The following is a 21,694-nucleotide window of genomic DNA, read 5'->3' on the forward strand; positions in this document are numbered from 1 at the left end:
AGAAAATATCCCACTAAAAATATACAAAATGCAGCAAAAAAATATCAAGTATAGTGCGTTTTGTGTTTCTTGCCATCACATTCCAATGACTTGGGAAGGAACAGGCAACTTGTTGAACATTTGGAGCTACATACATTGTTCTCCAGTGAAAAAGTCGCAAAAAAAGCCGGTCAAGAAATTGACATTCTTCCCTACAGTCAATGTTTTTCTGACTGACTGAGCACCAACTAATCACTGGGCACGTAGACAATCATTCATGCTCATGTTCACACCTATTGGCCATTTAGTGTTTTCCCCAAAAAATATTCACTTTGGGGAACTCCAGAAAATACTGAAATTAAAATCCCTGAACAATTTTAGTCTTCAATTAACCGAGAAAGAAGGGTTGCCAATATGAGCATTTTACAATATAAGCCCCCGTCCCACTCACATTCATATGTAGGGTCAGTTTTTTCGTTTTTTGCAATAAACAAAGATAGTTGAAATAAGTGGCGTAACAATTCCCCCCATTTAAAACGTGTATGTTTTGATAAGAATCAAGAAAAACAAACCAAGCCTGAAGCCTCACAATACAAATGACCAACCTTTTTTTTTGGTTGAAATGTCAGAATCGTCGCAGGCAGCGTCCTTCTCAAACAGGTCCAACTTGGTTGCAATCAGTACTTAAGCCAAAGTGCCAAAAAGAATGCAGGACGTACCTACGGTCTGTAACAAAATGGCCAAATGAAGAATTATCACATTAAATAAAAGCAGTAAATTCATGTTTTAACACTGTTTCGTATTCTCTCACGCAGTCATTCCCAACCTCTGTGCCAGATCACCTGGTGTTCAATATTTATTTAAAACAAATAAGGTATCGTTGTTCATCTGTGATGTGTAATGACAAGCAGAACATCAAATTCTCTCTAAAAAAGATCAAATTTATATTATCCTTTAAGTAATTGTGAGTCAAATTAAGATTTCCAGAATTCCAAACAGTCATTTAAATGATTTATGCAAAAAGTAAAAATATCCTGAAAAGCATCCTATGTTTATTTAAACGATTATTTGGCCTATTACAATATTTTCCAGGTGTACATTTTTTTAGTTTGATGAAGTAATGTGACATTTTTTTAAATTTGGTGAAGTAATGTGATTTTTTGTTTGTTTGGTGAAGTAATGTGACATTTTTTTCCTTATACAAAAATAGGTGCTTTTGGCTCAAGGCAGGTTGGAAATCACTGCACAGCGTTGAGAAACTGACCAACACGTTTTTCACATTAGCCTCAGACGTCATATCTAAATACTGCGATGAATACATTTCCCAAAAGTTCAACTGGAGATTTTGCAATTTGATTTCACCCTAATCTCATATAGACAACTTTTTAAACTGCCGTCGCAATTGGCGAGGGTTTACTCTCGACGACGTATGTGGGTCCGGCCCGCCAGTCGTAAATGAACGAGAAATAGCAGGCGTCATTTTCGTCGGGCGCTGCTGGGCCTCTTGGCCTGCCACAAGTGGTTGTGGATGGTCAGCGCGTCCACACTGACCGACACCGACTTGGCCGGGATGACGTTGAACTGCTTGCGGTCCGAGCTGTACTTGTACAGGCGGTCGATCATCTTGCGGCCAATGGCACGCGGACCTGTGCCGGTGAATTTGACGATGTCCTCCGTGTCCGGCGAGTACGAGTACACCCCGCGGAACTGGCAGCCCCCGTCGCGGAAAAGGATGATCAGGTGATTGGACTCGCATTTTTCCAGCTCCTGTGACATCAAAATTCACAGATAAGATAACCGAAAGATGAGATTTTTTTAATATTGTGACAATCAGAGGTGCCTGGCTTAGCCGGTCCCACCTTCTTGTTTAAAACCAAAAGACAGTTTTTGCACTATGAAAAAATTCTCCTTTGAAAAATGGGTTAGATGAGAAATGAAAATTTCAGTTACATGCATAGCGCAGCAGACATTTGTATACAATTATATACAGGTCAAATCAATCAAGCAAAATGTACAGATATGATAAGAGAAGCAATTTACCAGTTTAATTCAATCAAGCTAAAGCGTCATTAGGATAACAAAACAAAAAGTAACACAAAATATTAGTTTGAGGAATATGTAGAAATAGAATTGTCTTTCATGGGGATCCTGAAAAGTGAAAGAAAACATGAATATTCTAGAAAGAGCTAAGGTTAAAATGAAGTTTACTTACCAAAAACCAAGAAAGCACCACCCACAGTCAGCCCAACCCCATTGGAAACAATAACCACCAACACAAATGACCCAAATCAACCAAGTGTCAGCAACACTTTAAAATGCTCATTTCCAATCATTTGATTGTGTTAACGGCGGCCCAAGAACAACTATACCTCTGAATGTAAACAAATCAGGACCAATCAAGGCTATACATGAAGCCCACACGAGAGCACGAACATACCTACCGTAAGGCGTAGTCAACATTGAAAGAAAACAGTTTTCCCGCACCTGGAAACTTGGCGACCAATCAGCCATGCAGTGCGTTTAGGGACATCATGTGAAAACAACGATCCATACATTAACTCAGCTTTCAGCTTTAACCAATACAAAGCTTGAGTTTACACACTTAGAGAAGGTGAAGAAATTCAATCACTCGTCTATTAGGATTCGACAGCTGTTTCTGGCCAATATAAAAAAATTCAACTCTCTATGATGCACGGTTTGGACAAAAGTACAGTGAGAATCTTAACATATCCATCCACAAATCACGCTTTATAAGGATTATAGATAAAACAGACCTCCAGGAGGACGTTTTTCTGAGCCTCGTTCACCTTTCCAGCCAAGCAGCAGTGCGCGATGGCATTGATGATAATGGGCTTGTTGGACTTGGAGCTCGGCTCTTTGAAGAGTTTGGGTCCTTGGACGAAGAAAAAAACAAGCAGAGGTTACAGGTGATGCATGATCTAACTGAACACATAAAAGGTCAATGATAATTTCATAGCTGCGGGCCAACAAACACTGGGAAGCAGGCTTAATGCATTTATTTACTTTTTAAAATTAATTGGAAAACTATGGCATTGCAACTCTTCAACAAAACTGTTGCTTAACGTTAGCATCCGTAGAAAAATCTGAAAATGTAACCATGTGATTCCTGACGATAGACTATATCACCCACAATGCACTGCGTGCAAATAATAGAACAATCGAAGGTGCTCTTGACAGTAGACCAATCAGAGACAGGCATCTTTGATAGCAAACCATTAAGGACTTTATTATGTAAAAACTTGACACTAGCACGCCTGCCTCATGATGGGGGATCTGGGTTCAAATCCAGGTTGGTCTACCTGTTTGGAGTTTGCATATTCTCCCCGGGCTTGTGTGGGTTTTCTCCGGGTACTATGGTTTCCTCCCACATTCCAAAGACATGCATGGTAAGCTGATTGGACACTCTAAATTGCCCCTAGGTATGAGTCTGAGTGTGAATGATTGTTCGGCCCCTTGTGCCCTGCGATTGGCTAGCCACATTTCTTGCCTAGGTGAGTTTGTAAGAACAGAATTATTCAAATTTGTTAAAAAAAATTGTAAAAATTCAGGATCCAAAAAAGAGGCAAGGAAAGTGAGCGATTACTTTGTAGGCTCATTTCTGTCGTTTTCACAAAAGGTGATTTTTGAAGACTTCTCAATGTTTACGGGGTAAGAATAGGCTACAGTGGGGGTCATTTGAATATTGTAAAGTACATAGAATGAAGTATGTATTCTAGATTCCTAATTTATTCTTTTGAGGCTACTCACCATTGTACTCAATGGAAGTGATGGAGGAGGCAATGGATCCGCTCTCCCAGTCGCGCTCCATGGCCCTGCTGGAGGCTCGGCTCATCACAGAGAAGGAATCCATGGAACAGACCGACTCGGCCCTGGAAAAAATGGGTTAGATGATTTTTCTAGCATTTCAGGTCTTGCTTTGTTTATATAAATGTAACAAATAACTGTTCAGGCTACACTTAACTTCATTTTCTAACATATCAAATACATTTCAATATACTACATGAAAAATTTCAAAATTCTTGTCTTGTTATAGGTTGACCAGTCTGATTGGATATGCGTTCAGAATAGTAAACCTTGTAAAATATATATTTCTTAATGGTGCTCTCAACTAGTGAACACTATAATTACGTACGTAGTCATATGCCGTTTCACTCTATTTTTGATATGTTTTGTTACGTGTTTATTTGTGTTGTTTGAACAGGGACAAGTATGTACTGTATACTAAGTTTCAATGGAAAATACCAATTTTTGTGCTTAAATTAGTAATTTGCACAGCACTATTATTTGATGCCGCTCCTATTTTGTCAACTACTTCTCCTGCCCTAGTGGACAAAATATGTATCTCACCTCTGTGACTCCGCCTCTGCAGAAATGACGCTGTCCGTGTCCACCAAAGACAACGTGGATCCTCGAATGCAGCGGCTCAGCTCAGCTAACAGTTGCAAAAAGTTTTTTAAACCCCTTTTTTATGACATCCATTATTATTCTAATTATAGTATGTACATATATATGTACAGTAAAGCTACGTACGCGTAGTGGATCCTTTAAGAGGGCTGCTGAGCTCGCCGCGGTTGACCGATTTGGGTCTACTCCTGCGGGTTTTGAACCTGGGCCTAGGCTTGGCCTGACCCTGTTCTTCCAACAATGCCTCCTGCTTCCGCCGGAGGTATTCCTGCTTTATCAGCTCTCGCCTGGCCTTCTCCTCTTCTTTACGGACTCGGTCCTCCTCTGCCTTACGCCTGCAAAAAATAGTAGGCAAAAGTCCTCGCGTGGACACTGGACCAATAATTCTGAGGTGTACCTGGCCTCGTCACGCTTGAGTTCACTGTCCGCTTCCTGCTGCTGCTTGCGCACCCTGGCCTCCTCGGCTTTACGCTGCTGTTTCAGCATGAAGGCAGCGCGACGTTTGGCCATCTCGTCCTCGGCCTTCTCGTCATCCTGAGAAAGAAAGATTGTTGTTTCATTGAAGGAGGATCAAAATGAGTGTGTAAACCTGGTAAACGCTGATCATTTCATCACACATGAGGCCTTCAAGGTACAGGGAACACGTTTAGGGGCAGTCAATGCTAATGGCGCTATGCTAGCGGCATTCTTTATGACAAGATTCTGCTGATCAACGCTGTAAAGCAGGGGTCTCAAACTCGCGGCCCGCGGGCCAACTGCGGCCCTCGGGACGATAATTTGCGGCCCCCGTCTTAATATGAAAGATTAATGTTCGTGCGGCCCGTAAGATTGATATGAATGACACTTGTTGTGTTCGGAGCTGAATGAACCAATCACGGTGAGATATACGGCTCTGGAGGGCGGGACATCGGCCGGGCTGTCCAGTGCCTCGCTCACTCACTCATTCATTCCTCCAATCAGCTGGGCGGAGGAGAAGCCGTGAAGCCGATCACTCCGCTCGGCGCGCACACTCCTCCGCTGCTCTCAGCATACAACTGAATGAGGCGCTATGATCCGTGATCCAGCCTGTGTCAGTGTAGCCATCTTCGCGAGCGAAACGGAGAAACGGAGAGCGAAAGTGCGCATGCTCCACAAACCCGCGCGACTGAACGTGAAAGATCAACCCGAGACTCATTCCAAGTGGAAAAACATATTACAGAGCCCCAGAGATGTTTCTTTCAAAGCTTGGCGTGAAGAGAAAGGTCGTTGATGAGCACAGACAGTTTCAAGAAAAGTGGGGAGTGCAATATTTCTTTGTTGAACACAGGGGAACTCCGACGTGTCTCATTTGCACTGAAAAAGTTGCGGTGCACAAGGAATACAATTTGAAACGTCATTATACTACGAGACATGCTGAGGAGTACGAAAAATACCAGGGAGATGAGAGCCAACCAGGTTGCCAGTCTTAAAACATGTCTTCTGAGGCAACAGGATTTCTTCAAGAAGGCTACCAAAGACAGTAATGCAGCAGTCGAAGCTAGCTACGCCGTTTGTGAGTTGATTGCTAAAGCAGGAAAGCCATTCACAGAAGGTGAATTTATCAAAAAGTGCATATTACAGGCTGCACATATTGTCTGTCCAGAAAAGAAAAGTCTGTTCAACCACATCAGCCTTTCTGCCAACACTGTGGCAGAGCGCATTTCTCACCTGTCAAGTGACATTTATGATCAACTGTGTGAGAAAGCACAATGTTTCAGTGTATATTCAGTGGCTCTTGATGAGACCACAGACATCACAGACACTGCCCAGCTCGCAATATATATCCGTGGTGTTGATGACAACTTTAAAGTACCGTATTTTCTCGATTATAACACGCAGATTTTTGCTATATAATTAATTCCAATAGATGGGGTGCGTGTTATAATCAATAACTAAAATAAATTACAAATTTTCGATCGAAAAAAGCATTGTCAAACTCACTTTGACGCACGGATTTTACGTCATCTCGTAAAGCCGATCGAAAATCGGAAAGCCGAGACCACCACTGCCCCCCTCTAGCCTCGTACTCGTCTCAGTTCACCCTCTCTCAGTTCAGTTTTGGACATTGTACAAGCAACATGGCATCAAAACGAGCAAGTTATACCGCAGCGTTCAAAAGAAAAGTCATCAAAGTGGCAGAGGAATTGGGCGACAGAGAAGCTGGAAGAAAATTCGATATTAGTGAAGCTAACATCCGTGGTTGGAGGAAGAAGAAAGACTCATTATTGAAAGAAAAAGCAACAGCAAAAGCATCAGGACGTGGAAGAAAAGCAATGTTCCCAGAGTTAGAGAAAGAGCTTCTTAAAACAATTGCTGAGAGAAGAGCTGCAGGGTGTGCCATCAACACAGTCGAGCTGCGTATCCTCGCCCTGAAAATCATGAAAAAAAACAACAAGGATTCCGGCTTCAAATCGTCTGCATGTTGGTGCTATAAGTTTATGCAACGGCACGACCTATCTGTAAGAAAGAGAACGTCAATTGCCCAAAGGAAAAAAAGGTACGATTTCTGATTTTCGTCAGCGGGAAATTTTAGGTGCGCACTATATTCGATTACTGCGTTTTTCCAGATGTTTGTGGCCCAAAATTACCTGCGTGTTATTTTCGAGTGCGCGTTAAAATCGAGAAAATACGGTAATGGAGGAGTTGCTCACAGTAATTCCAATGCATGGCCAGACCACCGCGAAGGAAATATTTCACCAGCTGTGTGATGCCATTAAGAATGCCGGTTTGCCATGGAGGAGCTTTGTTGGAATAACAACCGATGGAGCCCCATCAATGACAGGGAGGAAGAATGGACTGGTAGCACTTGTTCAAAAAAAACTGGAAGAGGAGGGTGTGGAGGAGGCCATAGCTCTGCACTGCATTATACATCAGCAGGCCCTTTGCAGCAGATGCCTGAAGTTTGACAATGTGACGTCTGTCGTTGTGAAATGCGTCAACCAAATCAGATCCAGGGGCTTAAAGCACAGAAGGTTCCGTGCTTTTTTTAGAGGAAATGGAGTCAGAATATGGGGATGTGCTCTACTTCACTGAGGTACGTTGGCTCAGCAGGGGAAACGCGTTGAAGAGATTTTTTGAGTTGAGAGCAGAAGTAAAAGACTTCATGGAGATAGACGGGGTTGCTGTTCCTATGCCAAGTGATCCCAAATGGCTCATGGACTTGGCTTTTCTTGTTGATATTACACATGAGCTTAATGTATTGAACAAGAAGCTACAAGGCCAGGGGCAACTTGTCAGTGCTGCCTATGACAACGTGAGAGCATTCTGCACTAAACTTGTGTTATGGAAAGCCCAGCTCTCTCAGACAAACCTTTGCCATTTCCCAGCATGCAAGGCTCTCGTGGATGCAGGCACACCATTCAGTGGTGAGAAGTATGTTGAGGCCATTTCGAAGCTACAGGAGGAATTTGATCACAGATTTGCAGACTTCAAGACACACAAAGCCACATTTCAATTTTTTGCGGACCCCTTCTCCTTTATGCAAGATGCCCCTCCTGAGCTTCAAATGGAGCTCATTGACCTGCAGTGCAACTCTGCACTCAAAGCCAAGTTCAGGGAGGTGAGTGGAGAAGCAGACAAGCTTGGGCAATTTTTGAGAGAGTTGACCCCCAGCTTCCCTGAACTTTCCCGAATGTTCAAGCGGACCATGTGCCTTTTTGGGAGCACATACTTATGTGAGAAGCTCTTCTCCACCTTGAACTTCAATAAGTCCAAGTACAGGTCCAGACTTACTGATGAGCATCTTCAAGCTCTACTGAGGGTCTCCACTGCTTCCTCCCTCAAGCCAAATGTGACTCAGCTATGTGAGAAGAAGCGCTGCCAGGTCTCTAGCAGCAAGGAGTAGGCAAGAGAAGCCGTGTTCAGAATATTTCATATTCAATGTTCCATTCAAGTTCAGAAAGTTAAAGGTTAAAGAGCTGTTAATACAGACATTTGAAACGGAATAAAAATAATTCATTTTCTCTACTTAGGCAGCCAGTGTATAACTCTCATTATTATTATTTTATTTTTGTATTACTGATTGATTGTTTTTTTATTCATCTTTAAGTTAATTTATCTAATTCATTATTTTTTGTAAAAAAATAAAGATATTTGATAACGTTGGAATGTTTTATCAGCGCTTTTCTTGTGGAAATCCTGATGCGGCCCAGTCTCACCCAGACTTGGCCTCTAGCGGCCCCCAGGTAAATTGAGTTTGAGACCCCTGCTGTAAAGTAACATTAAAACGACTGCTTCCAAGTGCAAGTGATCTTTTGAGTAAAATTTAGTACCTTTACAAACCATTTATGGAGCCTGTTTTTTAAAGCATACACTATTTCATCATATTAACACTATTTTAGAAGTAGGAATATCATTTAAATATAAACACTTGCCACCGACAAGCTTGCAAATGAAATCAAAGGTTATCAAACAAAGTGTAAAAATAATAATAATGCAAGGCCACCTTTGACTATTAGTGAACAATCCCATTTGTGCCATAATTTTGCTACCAAGTTCGAAGTTTGAATGGTTGTTTGTCTCCTTGTGCCCTGCGATTGGCTAACCACCAATTCAGGGTGTCCCCTGGCTCTGGCCCGAAGTCAGCTGGGATAGGCTCCAGCACCCCCATGACCCTAGTGAGGATAAAGCGGTTCAGAAAATGAGATTAGATGAGGGATTTCTGACCACGTGATTGGATCGAGGACATCCCTAGACCAAACCCTTGGCCCACTGCACATTAGTCTTGAACATCACCTTAAAGAAGAAGCCAATGACGTTCTTCTGTTCGCCATCCGTGGTGTCGGTGCTACCATCCTCTGCAGGCTCTTTCAGCTCTGATAGGTCCACCTCGATCAGCAGACCTTTGCTCCTACAACTCTCTTCTCCACCCGCAGATTCTCTCCCCGAGTTCTCAACCTTGTCGTCTTCCGAGCAATATGATGAAGGGACGGAGGTTTCAAATCTAAAGTCCTCTGACTGAGCTTTAACAGGAGATAGCATCGCTTCCTCTCTAGCAACACTTTGGTCGTTTTGAATTCTAAAAGTTGTGCGTCTTCTGAAGTTTCTATCTGTTCTCAAACTCTCCGCATCCTGGCTTCCGGGACCAGTTTTTTCCTTGGGAGAGGTCTCAGCTTCTGTGTCAAAATATTTGCTGTTCTTGTGGCTCTGCTTTGGTCCGGAGGGTTTGCTCCGCTGGCTGGAGCTTAGCTTGGGAGGACGGCGGCCGGGCACGCTAAGACCCTCGTTAAAGTCGACAAAATTGATGTCGAAAGATGTATGGTCTGAGGTGGTGGGCTGTGTTGCAGTCGGAGTTGCTTTCAGGTCTGGCTCTTTAGGCTCTACGGATGAAGATGCGTTCTTCTTCATCAGCAAGTCCTGCTGCAACGAGAGCTGCGTCATCTGCTGCTGGATGACATTGATGGCCTCGTTGAGGAGGTCTATGGAGCGGGAGCGGTCTTTGGCGTCCGACTCAGAAGCACCATCCTGACCAGAGACATCTAAGCGGTTGTCTCGATTTATCTGCGTACCCTCCGTGTTTGCCTGCACTTTAAGTACCTCGAGACAGGAGTCATCCTTGCAGCAGGAGCTCTTTGGTTTCTGAGTGCTAAACACTTCGTCTGAAAGTGAATGCTTGAGTGGGAGAGGAAGGGTGTCGCTTCTACCCTCACCCTTCTTCACGATGTTCCAGAACGCGGCTTTGCCAAGTTTTAGTCGCTGCCGTGCCGACAAGGTCTCCATCTTCATCTTCTGGTGCTCGATAGCGCGTCTTTGCTCTTCCAGCTGCATGTGGAGCTGCAGCAGCTCCGAAGGCACTACTGGAGGACTCGCCGTCATAGTCTTCTTCAGAGCAGATGAAGGGTCTTTCCCAGACCACCCTGGGCTACCATCTATCTTCAGTTGCCATGGAGGGCAAAAATTGGTCTCAGAGTGGTCGGGCGTCGTCTTCTGCGAACTGCTGGTGCTGGAGAACCCGTCACGCAGGCTGAGTTTCAGCAGCTTTCTTTCGGCAAAGCTGGTCATTTTGACGCCGACGCCGCCCGGAGCGCTGCAGCTGCTCGCGCAGGACAGCGTACTGAGGCATGGGCTGGAGCGCCCACTCCCGTCCTCCTTGTCGTCTCGTTCGTGCACCTTCAGGTCTTCTCTCAATTTAAAAGACTCCACTTCTGAAAAGTCTCGCAGTAAGCCCGTTCGTCTTCCCCGGCCTAACTCCATCACGTCCATGTCCTCGTCATCTTCCTCAAAATCTGCAATGTCAGAGTCAGAATCTTGGCCTACTTCCGCATCAGAGGAAAGATAGCTGTGGCAGTCTGACTCTCCGGACAAGTGAAGAAAGAAGCCTTGCGGTGGTGTGTTCTCAGGTAGCAAAGTGTCCGTAGAGCCTTCCCGGGCAGAGATCGAATTGCTCGATGGTATGGGTTTAAAGTTATATTTACAACGTTCAGACAACTGCAATTTCTGGTGTGATTTGTGTGGAAGGTCTGTTGCTGTTTTCCCAGAAGACAGCCTGCAGCGACTCTCCCCACTCTCCTCCTCCTTGTTCGGGCTTGAAATCTTCTCTTTGGATGGCTTTGGGACAGTTGGCATCAGAGGCTCCAGATAGTAACTGTCTGTCCGCAAATCTGGGGTTAAGATGGCCACGTCCAGCGTTTTAGAAACCCTGCGAGGTGAGTTTGTGTGGGGGCTTTCCAATTCATCCCGCTCTATGTCGCTTCTGAACGAATGTCGAGGGTAAGCACGGGGGTGTATAACGGCCACCAGCTCCTCTTCCTCTAAGATCTCCTCGTCGTCCTCAACGCGAATGTGCCTGATGAGGCTTTGCCCGCTTAGTCCGTGCTGATACACAGGGTGCCCTGAACCCACTAGCTTGTGACTCGGTGTCATAATGCTTGAGGCCAAGTTCTCTTTGCTGACAGAGCGAACCAGACTAACTTTGTCTGGGCTGTCCTCCTTATTTAAGAAATCCAAGGCGTACGGTGCCGGCTGTGGTGAACACCTGGTCAGGGGTACAAAATCAGTGCGTAGGCATGGAAGTGTCTGCTGAGATTAGTATGCAATTGCTCACCTGTGCCTCCGGTCTGGAAAGATCTGTGACAAACCCTGAGGCTTTTCCTCTTTACGCTTTACGCTACATTGATTCCTCACTGAGGTATAAAGACAAAAATCAATCTTACTTTAAGAAAGTAGAACATTCCTTAAATCTAATGCAATTCCGCAGGCCACTATCACCTGTGGCATCGTCCTCAAATCCCCTCAGCCGTCTCTGTCTTCGAGGTACAAGAGATTCAGGAGGGCTGGAAGTGCTAGGTCCGGCGCCGCTACAGGAAGACATTCTTAAAGGAAATAAAATAAGTCAACAATTGATACCAATGTGCTAAATGTAGCCTAGTCTGCATGGAAGCAAAGTTTACCTAAAGTCGAGAATTGATGGTTGCGTCAATATATCAGCAGCACTTGGCACAGTTGGGTATCTACGTTTGGTGACATTGATGGACGGGGGTGATTGAGAGGCATTGGGCTGCAGAAGTAACCTTGCTGTAAACATATGGAGGATATATCCAACATGAAAAACAAAACCCCAAGCAATTGAAGTGGCCTCATAACACAGCCTTAAAGTCTTACCATCTCGGATTTCCTTTAGGTCCCTGGGCTGTACAAAATCAGGCTTCACTATCTCAAACCACCAGAAGAGCTCAGCGATGAACACCATCACATTATACTGTATGTGGAAGCAAAGTATGTTTAGTTGTGCTACCTGTAAATCTAACTATCTAAATTCTAAAAGTCGATAGCTGCTTGCCATTAAGCGATGGCAGTATGATTGTTTAAACCGTGTTAAATGGCCGTTTTATGTCTTTTACATAACATTTGTGATTTAAAATGTCCAATTGTTGAACCTGTTCTCCTACAAAATGATGGTTCGAATCGGTATTGTTGTCTTGTGACCGATACTTATGGAAAATACTGCGATGCACAGAAGCTGCAAACTTTCAGCCTCGAAGTGGCGAGGGATGACTGTAGTGCTAAACAATATATTCCATTGGTTTCTCTGTCCTCTAAAGCCTTGAAAAAAGATTGAAATTCGATCAATCCATGACTCTACTCTGTTCACTAGATAGATTTCCTAGGACATTTTCAGAGATTCATTACCTTTACTGTAATTGAGAGAAATGGTTGACGATTTATCTATGATATATTCCATGCTTGCTCCCTCAACAGGAACAGTCATTAAGTTTTTGGGGTGTGTCATAACCTTGTTAATGTGTTTGTGTGTGTCCTCGTCTCACCCTTAACACTGAAGGACAATACAGTATGTCTTCGGGCTTTAGGTAGAAGCACTTGTTCAAGTATTCATTGGAAAATTTTATCAGCAGCTGGATGTTGTACATGCTATCAGCAATGGAGGCAACATCCTTCAGGCAGATATCTAGATTTACGACAGAGATGTATATGGTTGTGAGACGTTCTTGTCACCAGTTGATGGTGGGATAATGGCTTCAACCATACCTTCAAGTCTCATGAGTTCAGGGCAATAGAAATGGATTAGGGCCAGAAGAGCGGCGCCATCGCACACGTCTTTGCACAGGTCGTCTATCAAGGAGAAGTGCTGAAGTGCCCGACCGGAGAGGTAATCCCTGCGGTAGCGCACCTGGACAGTGACGAAAGGATCGTTGGGGTTTAATATGTCGGCTACATACTTTAATCCAGTGGTACTTGGATTTTAAGAATTCCTTAGATAGGCAATCATTTTTTCAAAAGCCTACCCCAAATTCATACCTGTCAACCTCAGCCAATTGCTCACCTTATTAATGATAGCAATTCGCCGTATTAAGCAATAATATACAGTACAAACACAACGTGACACATATTTACTCACATAGGCCGCACTGTAAAGTCTTTAATTTTCCCCAAAGTGGACAGGGTGCCACCAGCCTTTTGTATGCACTAAATTCAAGATTCTGTAGATGTCACTGTACCGAGACGATCCGGATTAGAGCGGAAACGGGTAAAACGAGATCGGTTTTACAGAAAACATACTTAAAATGTTATTGTTTCCTCTACAAAAGTTGTTATACGCCGTACACAATTTGAAATGATCAAAAAGCATATAAAATACGGAAAACCGTATAAGTTGACAGGTATGCAAATTACAAACGCCAATTTAACAAATCTATTAACAGTACCTGCAGTAGGTATTGGAAAATGGTTTCCATTTTGTACAAAATGACAAAATAATAATGTTAACATAAAAGTTGAGTGCTGGTTATATTACCACTCGAGAGAACTCCACAGGCTCCAGCAGGCAATGGGCCAATGCATGCAATAAGTCTGGCTGGTGAAGAGAGAGGAGAGAAATGACTGGATGGGTTCCATACATGCATGATATGAAATCAACTCAAATCAGGATGTTTCATGGAAAGACAAATTAAATGTAAAGGTACACACAGAAAGCAAGTCAGTTGACAAAAACAATGGTGATCACTACCAAATCTGAATTCAAATAAAATAAAATGAATGTCGATAAAACTTGTACCTAGAACTACAGGGGAGAACATCATACTAAAACAAATATACACACATAGAAACGAATGGGCCAAATTTTATTTTCTCTCTCTAATGCTCAAATGTTTTAGGTTTTATTCCTCTACATTCGCCGATCCAAGTGTAAGTAGCTTAGTGAATATCTTTTTTTTCCCTACCCACCTTCTGATGGCTTGGTGAGTCGAAGTGCTGCTTCAACGTCATCTCCTTCTCAGAGATAGAGCTCATCTTTGTATTCACCTTCAGCCGACAAAAACGCAGCAGGTCACCCAAAAAGAATCCATGCAAAATTACAAAACATGATTTGTTTTTCTTCCTTTTTACCTTGTTGAGCCAAAGCACCATGGCATCTTCCAGGTCCATTGGACGCTCTTTCGAGGCACTAAAGTTGGAGAATCGTTTGACACTGGACACCACCTTCTCAACACTGATCATTTCCAACATGGAGGCCATCATCAAGGCATCGATCAAGTGCATGTGGCAGCTCTTCACACACAAGAGGAGATACAAAATCCATTCATAAATGTGCTGCAAATGGCACTGAAATAGGAGCAGTCACAGATAATCTTCCAGTTTAAGTGAAGTGGATGTCTATCATTGTTAATGGAACGCAGAGAGTTCATTTTGGGTCACTTTATGTAAATTTAGGTGCATTTTTTTATCATTTTGGGGTGTTTCGAGGTGATGTTTTTTTGGGGTCACTTCCTTGTTAACTCATTGGCTGCCATTGAAGGCACTCAACGTTAAATCCCTTTTGACCAGGAAGGGGCAAATCAACAAAAGTGAATGCAGACAAAAGTAAGCCAAGTACAGCGGTGCATACACTCCATCAGAAAAATTACAAGTCTCCTATCATCTCCTTTTCTGAAGCGCATTATCCTCACTAGGGTCGCCACCAGGACCCCTACTGTAAAGCCGACGCGCTAACCACTCAGCCGCCGGGCCGGCCAGTTGTTAATGTCAAAATAAAAAAACTAATTAGTTTGACAAGCCTGGTCGAAAGGGACATAATAGGTTGAATTTTATCTAGATGGTAATCTCTGAAGGCAAAAAAAGAAGAAATAAACCATGACACACCATCTTGACGGGGGCCGAGCTGAGATCCAGAGCGGTGACGGGAATCTCGTCCGAGTCCCGGACGTGGATGCCCCTGGCGGAAAGGGCCTGGACCACGGACTGGTGGCTTTGGAGCGAGGCGGCTCGCTCCATGCGCAGGATGAGTCCGCACACCCAACAGTAAATCTCTCCAGACAGCAGCAGGTGAATGACAGGGGGCTTGATGTGCTCCTGCTCATATTGGTCAGTGTAGAAGGGGTTCTGCAGGTCCTTTGGGATGTGGTCTGATGGTAAAAAGCATGCACATTGCATCCATTTCATTATTCATTCATCAAATCAAGACTTAATTGCATGTATTCATTCATTTTAACCTGTCCTGTTCAACAGCTTGAATGCACAGAACAGTAAATTTGAATGTCGTTAACTGCTGAAACAGTTTTATTGTGCCACATGAGCGATTTAGTGTTCTCTTGTAAACACAATTATTCATGAGAACTGTGTCAATTATTTAGAAGTTTTAACAAGTTACATTGCGGTTTGATTTATTTAATGAGGGACAGCACAAATTAATGAACATATCTAAATTCATGTTAATGAACAAATATATGTAAAGATGTAAGATTGTAGCCGAGGGCTAATTTCCATCTTTAGTCCCTTATTGAAGATAGACGTTGCACAAATTTAGACAGCATTGTGATTGCAATTTTGTTCGTTTAACAGACAGACTTTGTTAATTGGTATTGAGTTCTAGGTATGTGCGGCACGGACATAGAAGGTGCTTTGGCTGAAAGCACTCTTTTTGAAGGGAACTACACAGTCACCTCTAGAACCAGCCCTTGTTGATGTGTTTTTTTGAACCTCATGTTTTCAGCAGTGGGAAAACAATGAAATAAAGTAGCAACCCCGCAAGCTGAGAGTCAGAAAGATAACAAGACTTAGAGGCGATTACCAAACTGATGTTGTGCCGGCTCGCCTGGTGGTTCACTGCTCGTGCGCCAAGATGTAGGGAAGCTATTTTAGTGCACCTTAAAGACGCTAATCCACATTTACTTTACTCGTGTGACACGTGGACAGGCAGTCAGCCGCATTAAAACACAACACTAAACACAATTTAGACAGAATTCTTTGACATAGCTCTTATTGATATGTCGATATTACCTTGTTTAACTACCTGTAACCTAAAACTGTCCTGCCAATGGTAATTTCCAAAAGAAGGGTTATGGGAATGCCTGTCCTTAATCCTGATTGCTCATACCATATATATGGGCTGACTTAATGTTGGACACGAGACTGAATTTTTCAGTCCAAGTGTCTTTCACTAATCAAACAGGTGTGTGTTCTCACTTCCAATCCCATTAATCACTTAAACATGTGACATTCTCACCAGCACTGAAGGGCAGCAGAAGGCTGTGCTCGCTACTTAATCTCATGCGAGTATTTTGGCGTACACACACACTATGTTACTGTGAGTAGGAATCGTGTTGTAAGAAAAAAAGCACACCAACGCATGGACACGTTCCCACTTATTCACAACTATCGAAATCATAGTGGTCCGAGAAATAGTTTGATCTGACGTGAGGAGCCCGGTCAGCAAAAACTAAAACGCAGTCGCCCTAGTCATAAATGCTTGCTTATGGTTAGTATAAAAATGAGGCAATAATAGCACAGGCAGGCCGATGAGAAAATGTATGAACTACTTTTATGGATTTTTAACTCTTGTTCATCAAAGAATGACCATCAAGTGAGAAGCTGCAATGGAAATTTTCATGTAGTTTTTGTCGTAGCTGCTGTCAGGTACTGCAATGTTAATTTTGCCATACTCAATATATTGGTTGAGCCGAGAACCAAAACAAAGGAAGCAACTCGCAGGCACATCTGACGTCAAGACGAACCAATCAGATTAAGAGACACTACACGGGGTAGTGTTTATTAAGGGCATCTTGATCTGCTCCTTGGCACACAGGGGTAGATCTTTAACTGCAAAGTGACCGTTCATATTTACAACATTAACGTGTAACTCTAGGGTTAGCACAGAATTACATGCGACTCGGGGAACATGAGGTCATTCGTGATATTTTTTTCTTGCACAGACAGATGATTGACCCACAGCTCACTTTCCCCCTCAGAGAGTACTCAAATCAAGTGACATAAAAACCCACATCGAAGGAAAGGGTTAGTTTCTACACATTAGCACACGCCCTAGCGATGTCAGGCAGTTTAAGCGCACAGGGTAGAAGTGGTTGAGAGCTGTCGTGGGTAGTGACCTGTGTATAAAAGACTTTGGCTCATCATGAGAGATGAGAGCATGAATTTTCGCCCACCACATGAAGATTGTACTGTATGCACTGGTTCAGATTAATTGATTCTGGCTCGAGTTATATTCATGGATGAAAACATACATTGACATCTGTGGCAGTATTGAAACAACATGGTCTTTGTAGTCGATATTCTACCAGTTTATCGTTAGAGCAAGAGTGTCAAACTCGGGTTGGTTCGCGGGCCACATTAACGTCAACTTGATTTCATGCGGGCATTTTAGATATAATATTTAGATTTTTTTAAATAAATGGATTAAAAGAACTGGATTAAAAGCCCTGAATATTCAGTTTTTATTGATCTAAAACAGGGGTGGCCAACTCCGGTCCTCAAGAGCCGCTATCCGGTGTGTTTTCCATATCTCCCTCTTCTAGCACACCTGAATCAAATGACCAACTCATCAGCAAGCCGTCCAGAAGCTTGATACCGATCCTGATTATTTGATTCAGGCGTGTTGGTGGAGGGAGACATGGAAAACAGACCGGATGGCGGCTCTCGAGGACCGGAGTTGGCCACCCCTGATCTAAAACAATGTTTATTTTAGCTTTTTTTTAAATATATTTTTAGATTTTACAAAATGATTTTTGAACTAAAAACAGAAAAAAATGATTAAAAAATTACAATTATTGATTTAAAAGGGGGAATATCAGGAAATTTAATATACATCTATACTTTTCATTTTAATTTGATCCTAAAACAGAAAGTCGCCACTCATGATTTACTTTCCCGGGCCACACAAAATGATGCGGCGGGCCAGATTTGGCCCCCGGGCCGCCACTTTGACGCGTGCATCAGAGCAAATGGGAACAGAGACCTGGATTTGGCCCAAAATTAGGATACACCAGCATTTGTAACAGCAAGTGGGAGTGCTAGAGTCATTCTAAAGTTAAAGACAAGATAATCTGGTTATGCCCCAAACATGGTTTGGATGTCCCCCATGAAATAGGTACCACCCCCTCTGTACGACCTTGCCTCAGATAATTGTGGACCACTTTGCTTGTAGAATTTCAAACATCATACTTACAATTAGATGCCACAATGTCGCTGTAATGGTGTTTTGTGTGACAAATGCCTATGAGAGCAGCTTTGTTGTATCATATAGAAAGCTAAAATTCAGAATGTCTAGACTTATCTTACTATTGAAGCTATTGACCATCCGCCAGCCCAGGGTGTCCTTCTCTCGCCAAAGGTCAATCCCAGTTTGATAAGCTTGATGCAGACTGAATGTTTTTTTAGTGCAATTGTAAGTCAGAAATTGTCTTTTTTTAAATACATTTGATCTTCAATTGACAAGTGAGTGGAGACTAACCCCAAAACAGCTGTAAAAGCCAGGAACTCCTGTAGGAAATACATGGGTGATTGGATTTTTCCAAGGTGGTTAAGGGAAAACTTTGCATTTGTCTGTTGTTGTTTTTCTATACCAAACCAATGTGGTGGATAGAGTGCAGGATAATGGTCACACTTGTTAAACCCTCAGTCAGGGTTATAGCTCAGGTTCATTGACCAGATCTTATAATATGACTAAGTAAATTGCTAAACATTGCAATAACACAATATGATATAGTGAGTGTAGAAAGCCTGAGTGAAAGCACAAGAGTACATCTTACCTCTTCCATAAGCTTTGGCCAACAGCCAGCGGAGATTTGCTTCTATTTTGGCTCTCGCAGAATCATACAGGTCTGGAGGTACCACCATAACTTCCACACTTCCTCCTCCTGCATTGCCATCTTTTGCTCTCCGACTGGTGCCACCCCCTCCCTGCCCTGCACTCTCTTCTACATCCATGCTGAAAAAAAAGATAAAAATGCAGATTCATGCCAAACAAAATAACGTACACATTAAACCTGTGATTATCACAATTGTATATGATGTAATATGTTATTTAGGTAGCATGTCGGCCTCACAGTTGGGGTACTGGGTTCAAATCCAGGTCGGTCCACCTGTGTGGAGTTTGCATGTTCTCCCTGGGCCTGTGTGGGTTTTCTCCGGGTACTCTGGTTTCCTCACACATTCCAAAGACATGCATGGTAGACTGATTGGACACTCTAAATTGCCCCTAGCCTTGTTGTGATTGGCTGGCCACCAATTCAGGGTGTGTCCTGCCTATGGCCCAAAGTCAGCTAGGATAGGCTACAGCACCCCCCGCAACCCTAGTGAGGATAAAACGGTTCAGAAATAGCATGTTATCTTGGTTTAGGAACTTGAGATTGGCTTGATTAAAACATATGAAACTTGTCATTTACCGTATTTGCATGGGATTAGTATTACAGGGGAATGTTTGGTAACATGTTGATTATTGTCCAACCTTTGTGTTAATTGCAGTGTAAGCATAGATAATATTAGTCTGGAATTATGAACCTTTTTTTCATAATTATACACACAATTATGAATTAATTCAAACAGTATTAGTAGTAGTAGTTGCAGCCCCAAGTAAGACTCGAAAGTTCATGTTCTCATCTCATTTTCTGAACCGCTTTATCCTCACTAGGGTCACAGGGGATGCTGGAGCCTATCCCAGCTGACTTTGGGCCATAGGCAGGGCACACCCTGAATTGGTGACCAGCCAATCACAACAAGGCTAGGGGCAATTTAGAGTGTCCAATCAGCCTACCATGCATGTCTTTGGAATGTGTGAGGAAACCGGAGTACCTGGAGAAAACCCACGTAGGCCCAGGGAGAACATGCAAAGTCCACACAGGTGGACCGACTTGGATTTGAACCCAAGTCTCCCAATGTGAGGCTGACGCACTAACCACTCAGCCGCCGGGCCACCCAAAAGTTCATGTTTTTTTTCATAATATTTCATTCAATTGATGCCACTGACGGCACTAGATGTCGAATTAATTCAAACCAGAAGAACTGGGTGTGATAGACGGTTCAATTAATTTTGATTGGAAGGGTGAATGAACAAACGCCCAATGGCATCCAATGTGTTTCATGAGTGTCCTGCAAGGGTAATAAAGGAAATATTAATAATTCGTGCATGAAAAGGTTAAATCTCTTGATTAGAGTGCTAATGGCTAGCAAATTTCCAGCTAATTAGGAACAGGTTTTGCATTATTCACGTCTAGATTACTTCAATGAAACCACACTACTTTGGAAAATCCATGAAGTGGATACGATAACCAACTTCCACTATAAGTATCATCTTTGAATATAATAAACAAACATAAATTTTAAAAAAGGCTAATTACTGTTTTGTGTACGTCTAATTACTATCCACTGAAGGCAGGTGAGTGTGACGTCATTATAGCCCACAAGCAAAGGCCTGCCTGATGTTGTTCAAAATATATCGAATCTATCTACCAAAAATACACTTTTTAAATCACATTAGCGACTCGTGTTGGTTTCATTTTACATAAGGGAAAATGCTTTTAAAATAAGGAAATGTCTCGTGAGTTTATTAGCTTCCCATCAATGAGTTAGCATGTTGCTGTCATTAGCCGTGTGGAAACAGGTTGACCGGTGAAAGGCGGCTCCCTTCGGTGACGGATGGTCGACATGTGAAAGCAAAAGAAAATGTCGCTCACCTTTACGGGCGCATTGTCTCCGTCTTCGCTCGTGTGACTGTCTCGGGTTGTTACGGGAGCATACTGGCTGCTTTGGCCGAGCGACGAGTGGACTCGGGTGCCGAAAGCCTCCTCCGAGTGCTCTTCCCCGCCCCACGCGACGCAAATCTCAGCCTCTTTGGATAACGCTTCGTAATCCCACGGTAATAAATGAAACCAAATCCGTTCGGCCAACCACGCGAGGTCGGCATTCGAGGGAAAACCAATGTCCGAACGCCGCTAAGACAGATTCACTGGCATCGTCGCTGTCAGTGCTCTCGACGAGGGCGGGGGGCATCAACGCTTGGAGGAGCTTGTCTCTATGGGGACGGGGAGTCCTCCAGGCAACATGGATGAGGTGCCGTGCAACTGTTGGCCATCTTGGGGGCAATGTCGGCCTGTCTGGACGGAGAGATTGTCAGCACCTGCCATGTTGCTGGATTGGTTGCCAGAAACCTCCAATCAGAGGTTTTTATCCTCACTTGGGTCGCAGGGGGTGCTGGAGCCTATCCCAACGGACTACGGCCAAATCTTAACTCATCGAGACTCATAAATATATTGTTAAATATTTTAATTTCATCATTTTCTGAACTGCTTTATCCCCACTAAGGTCGCGGGGGGTGCTGGAGCCTAACCCAGCTGACTTCGGGCCAGAGGCAGGGGGGGCACCCTTGAATTGGTGGCCAGCCAATCGCAGGGCACAAGGAGACAAACATCCATTCACGCTCACACTCATACCTAGGGGCTATTTAGAGTGTCCAATCAGCCTACTATTCTCACTTGGGTCACAGGGGGTGCTGGAGCCTATCCCAACTGACTACGGCTACGAGGCG

The 21,694-nt window shown here is 43.4% G+C and overlaps 1 protein-coding gene across 2 annotated transcripts; it reads right to left on the minus strand.

The window, feature by feature from the left end:
- Window positions 1-1,123: 1,123 nt before the first annotated feature.
- Window positions 1,124-21,153, minus strand: LOC144090884 (calmodulin-regulated spectrin-associated protein 1-like). Of its 2 annotated transcripts, XM_077622789.1 has the most exons (19): window positions 20,844-21,153; window positions 18,921-19,099; window positions 15,019-15,281; window positions 14,266-14,427; window positions 14,104-14,181; window positions 13,673-13,732; window positions 12,907-13,048; window positions 12,687-12,826; window positions 12,022-12,118; window positions 11,811-11,934; window positions 11,629-11,732; window positions 11,465-11,543; window positions 9,157-11,395; window positions 4,802-4,938; window positions 4,531-4,739; window positions 4,348-4,432; window positions 3,748-3,869; window positions 2,754-2,872; window positions 1,124-1,746 (listed from the first exon to the last, which is right to left on the minus strand). In XM_077622789.1, exons 2-19 carry the CDS (start codon window positions 19,096-19,098, stop codon window positions 1,456-1,458), a joined length of 4,629 nt encoding a protein of 1,542 aa, XP_077478915.1. In that variant the 5' UTR covers window position 19,099; window positions 20,844-21,153; the 3' UTR covers window positions 1,124-1,455. The 2 variants fall into 2 exon arrangements, with proteins under 2 accessions (XP_077478915.1, XP_077478916.1); XM_077622790.1 differs by lacking the exon at window positions 13,673-13,732.
- Between the last annotated feature and the right edge of the window lie 541 nt (window positions 21,154-21,694).

Source organism: Stigmatopora argus, chromosome 16 (genome assembly GCF_051989625.1).
Source record: "Stigmatopora argus isolate UIUO_Sarg chromosome 16, RoL_Sarg_1.0, whole genome shotgun sequence".
Taxonomy (NCBI): Eukaryota; Metazoa; Chordata; class Actinopteri; order Syngnathiformes; family Syngnathidae; genus Stigmatopora; species Stigmatopora argus.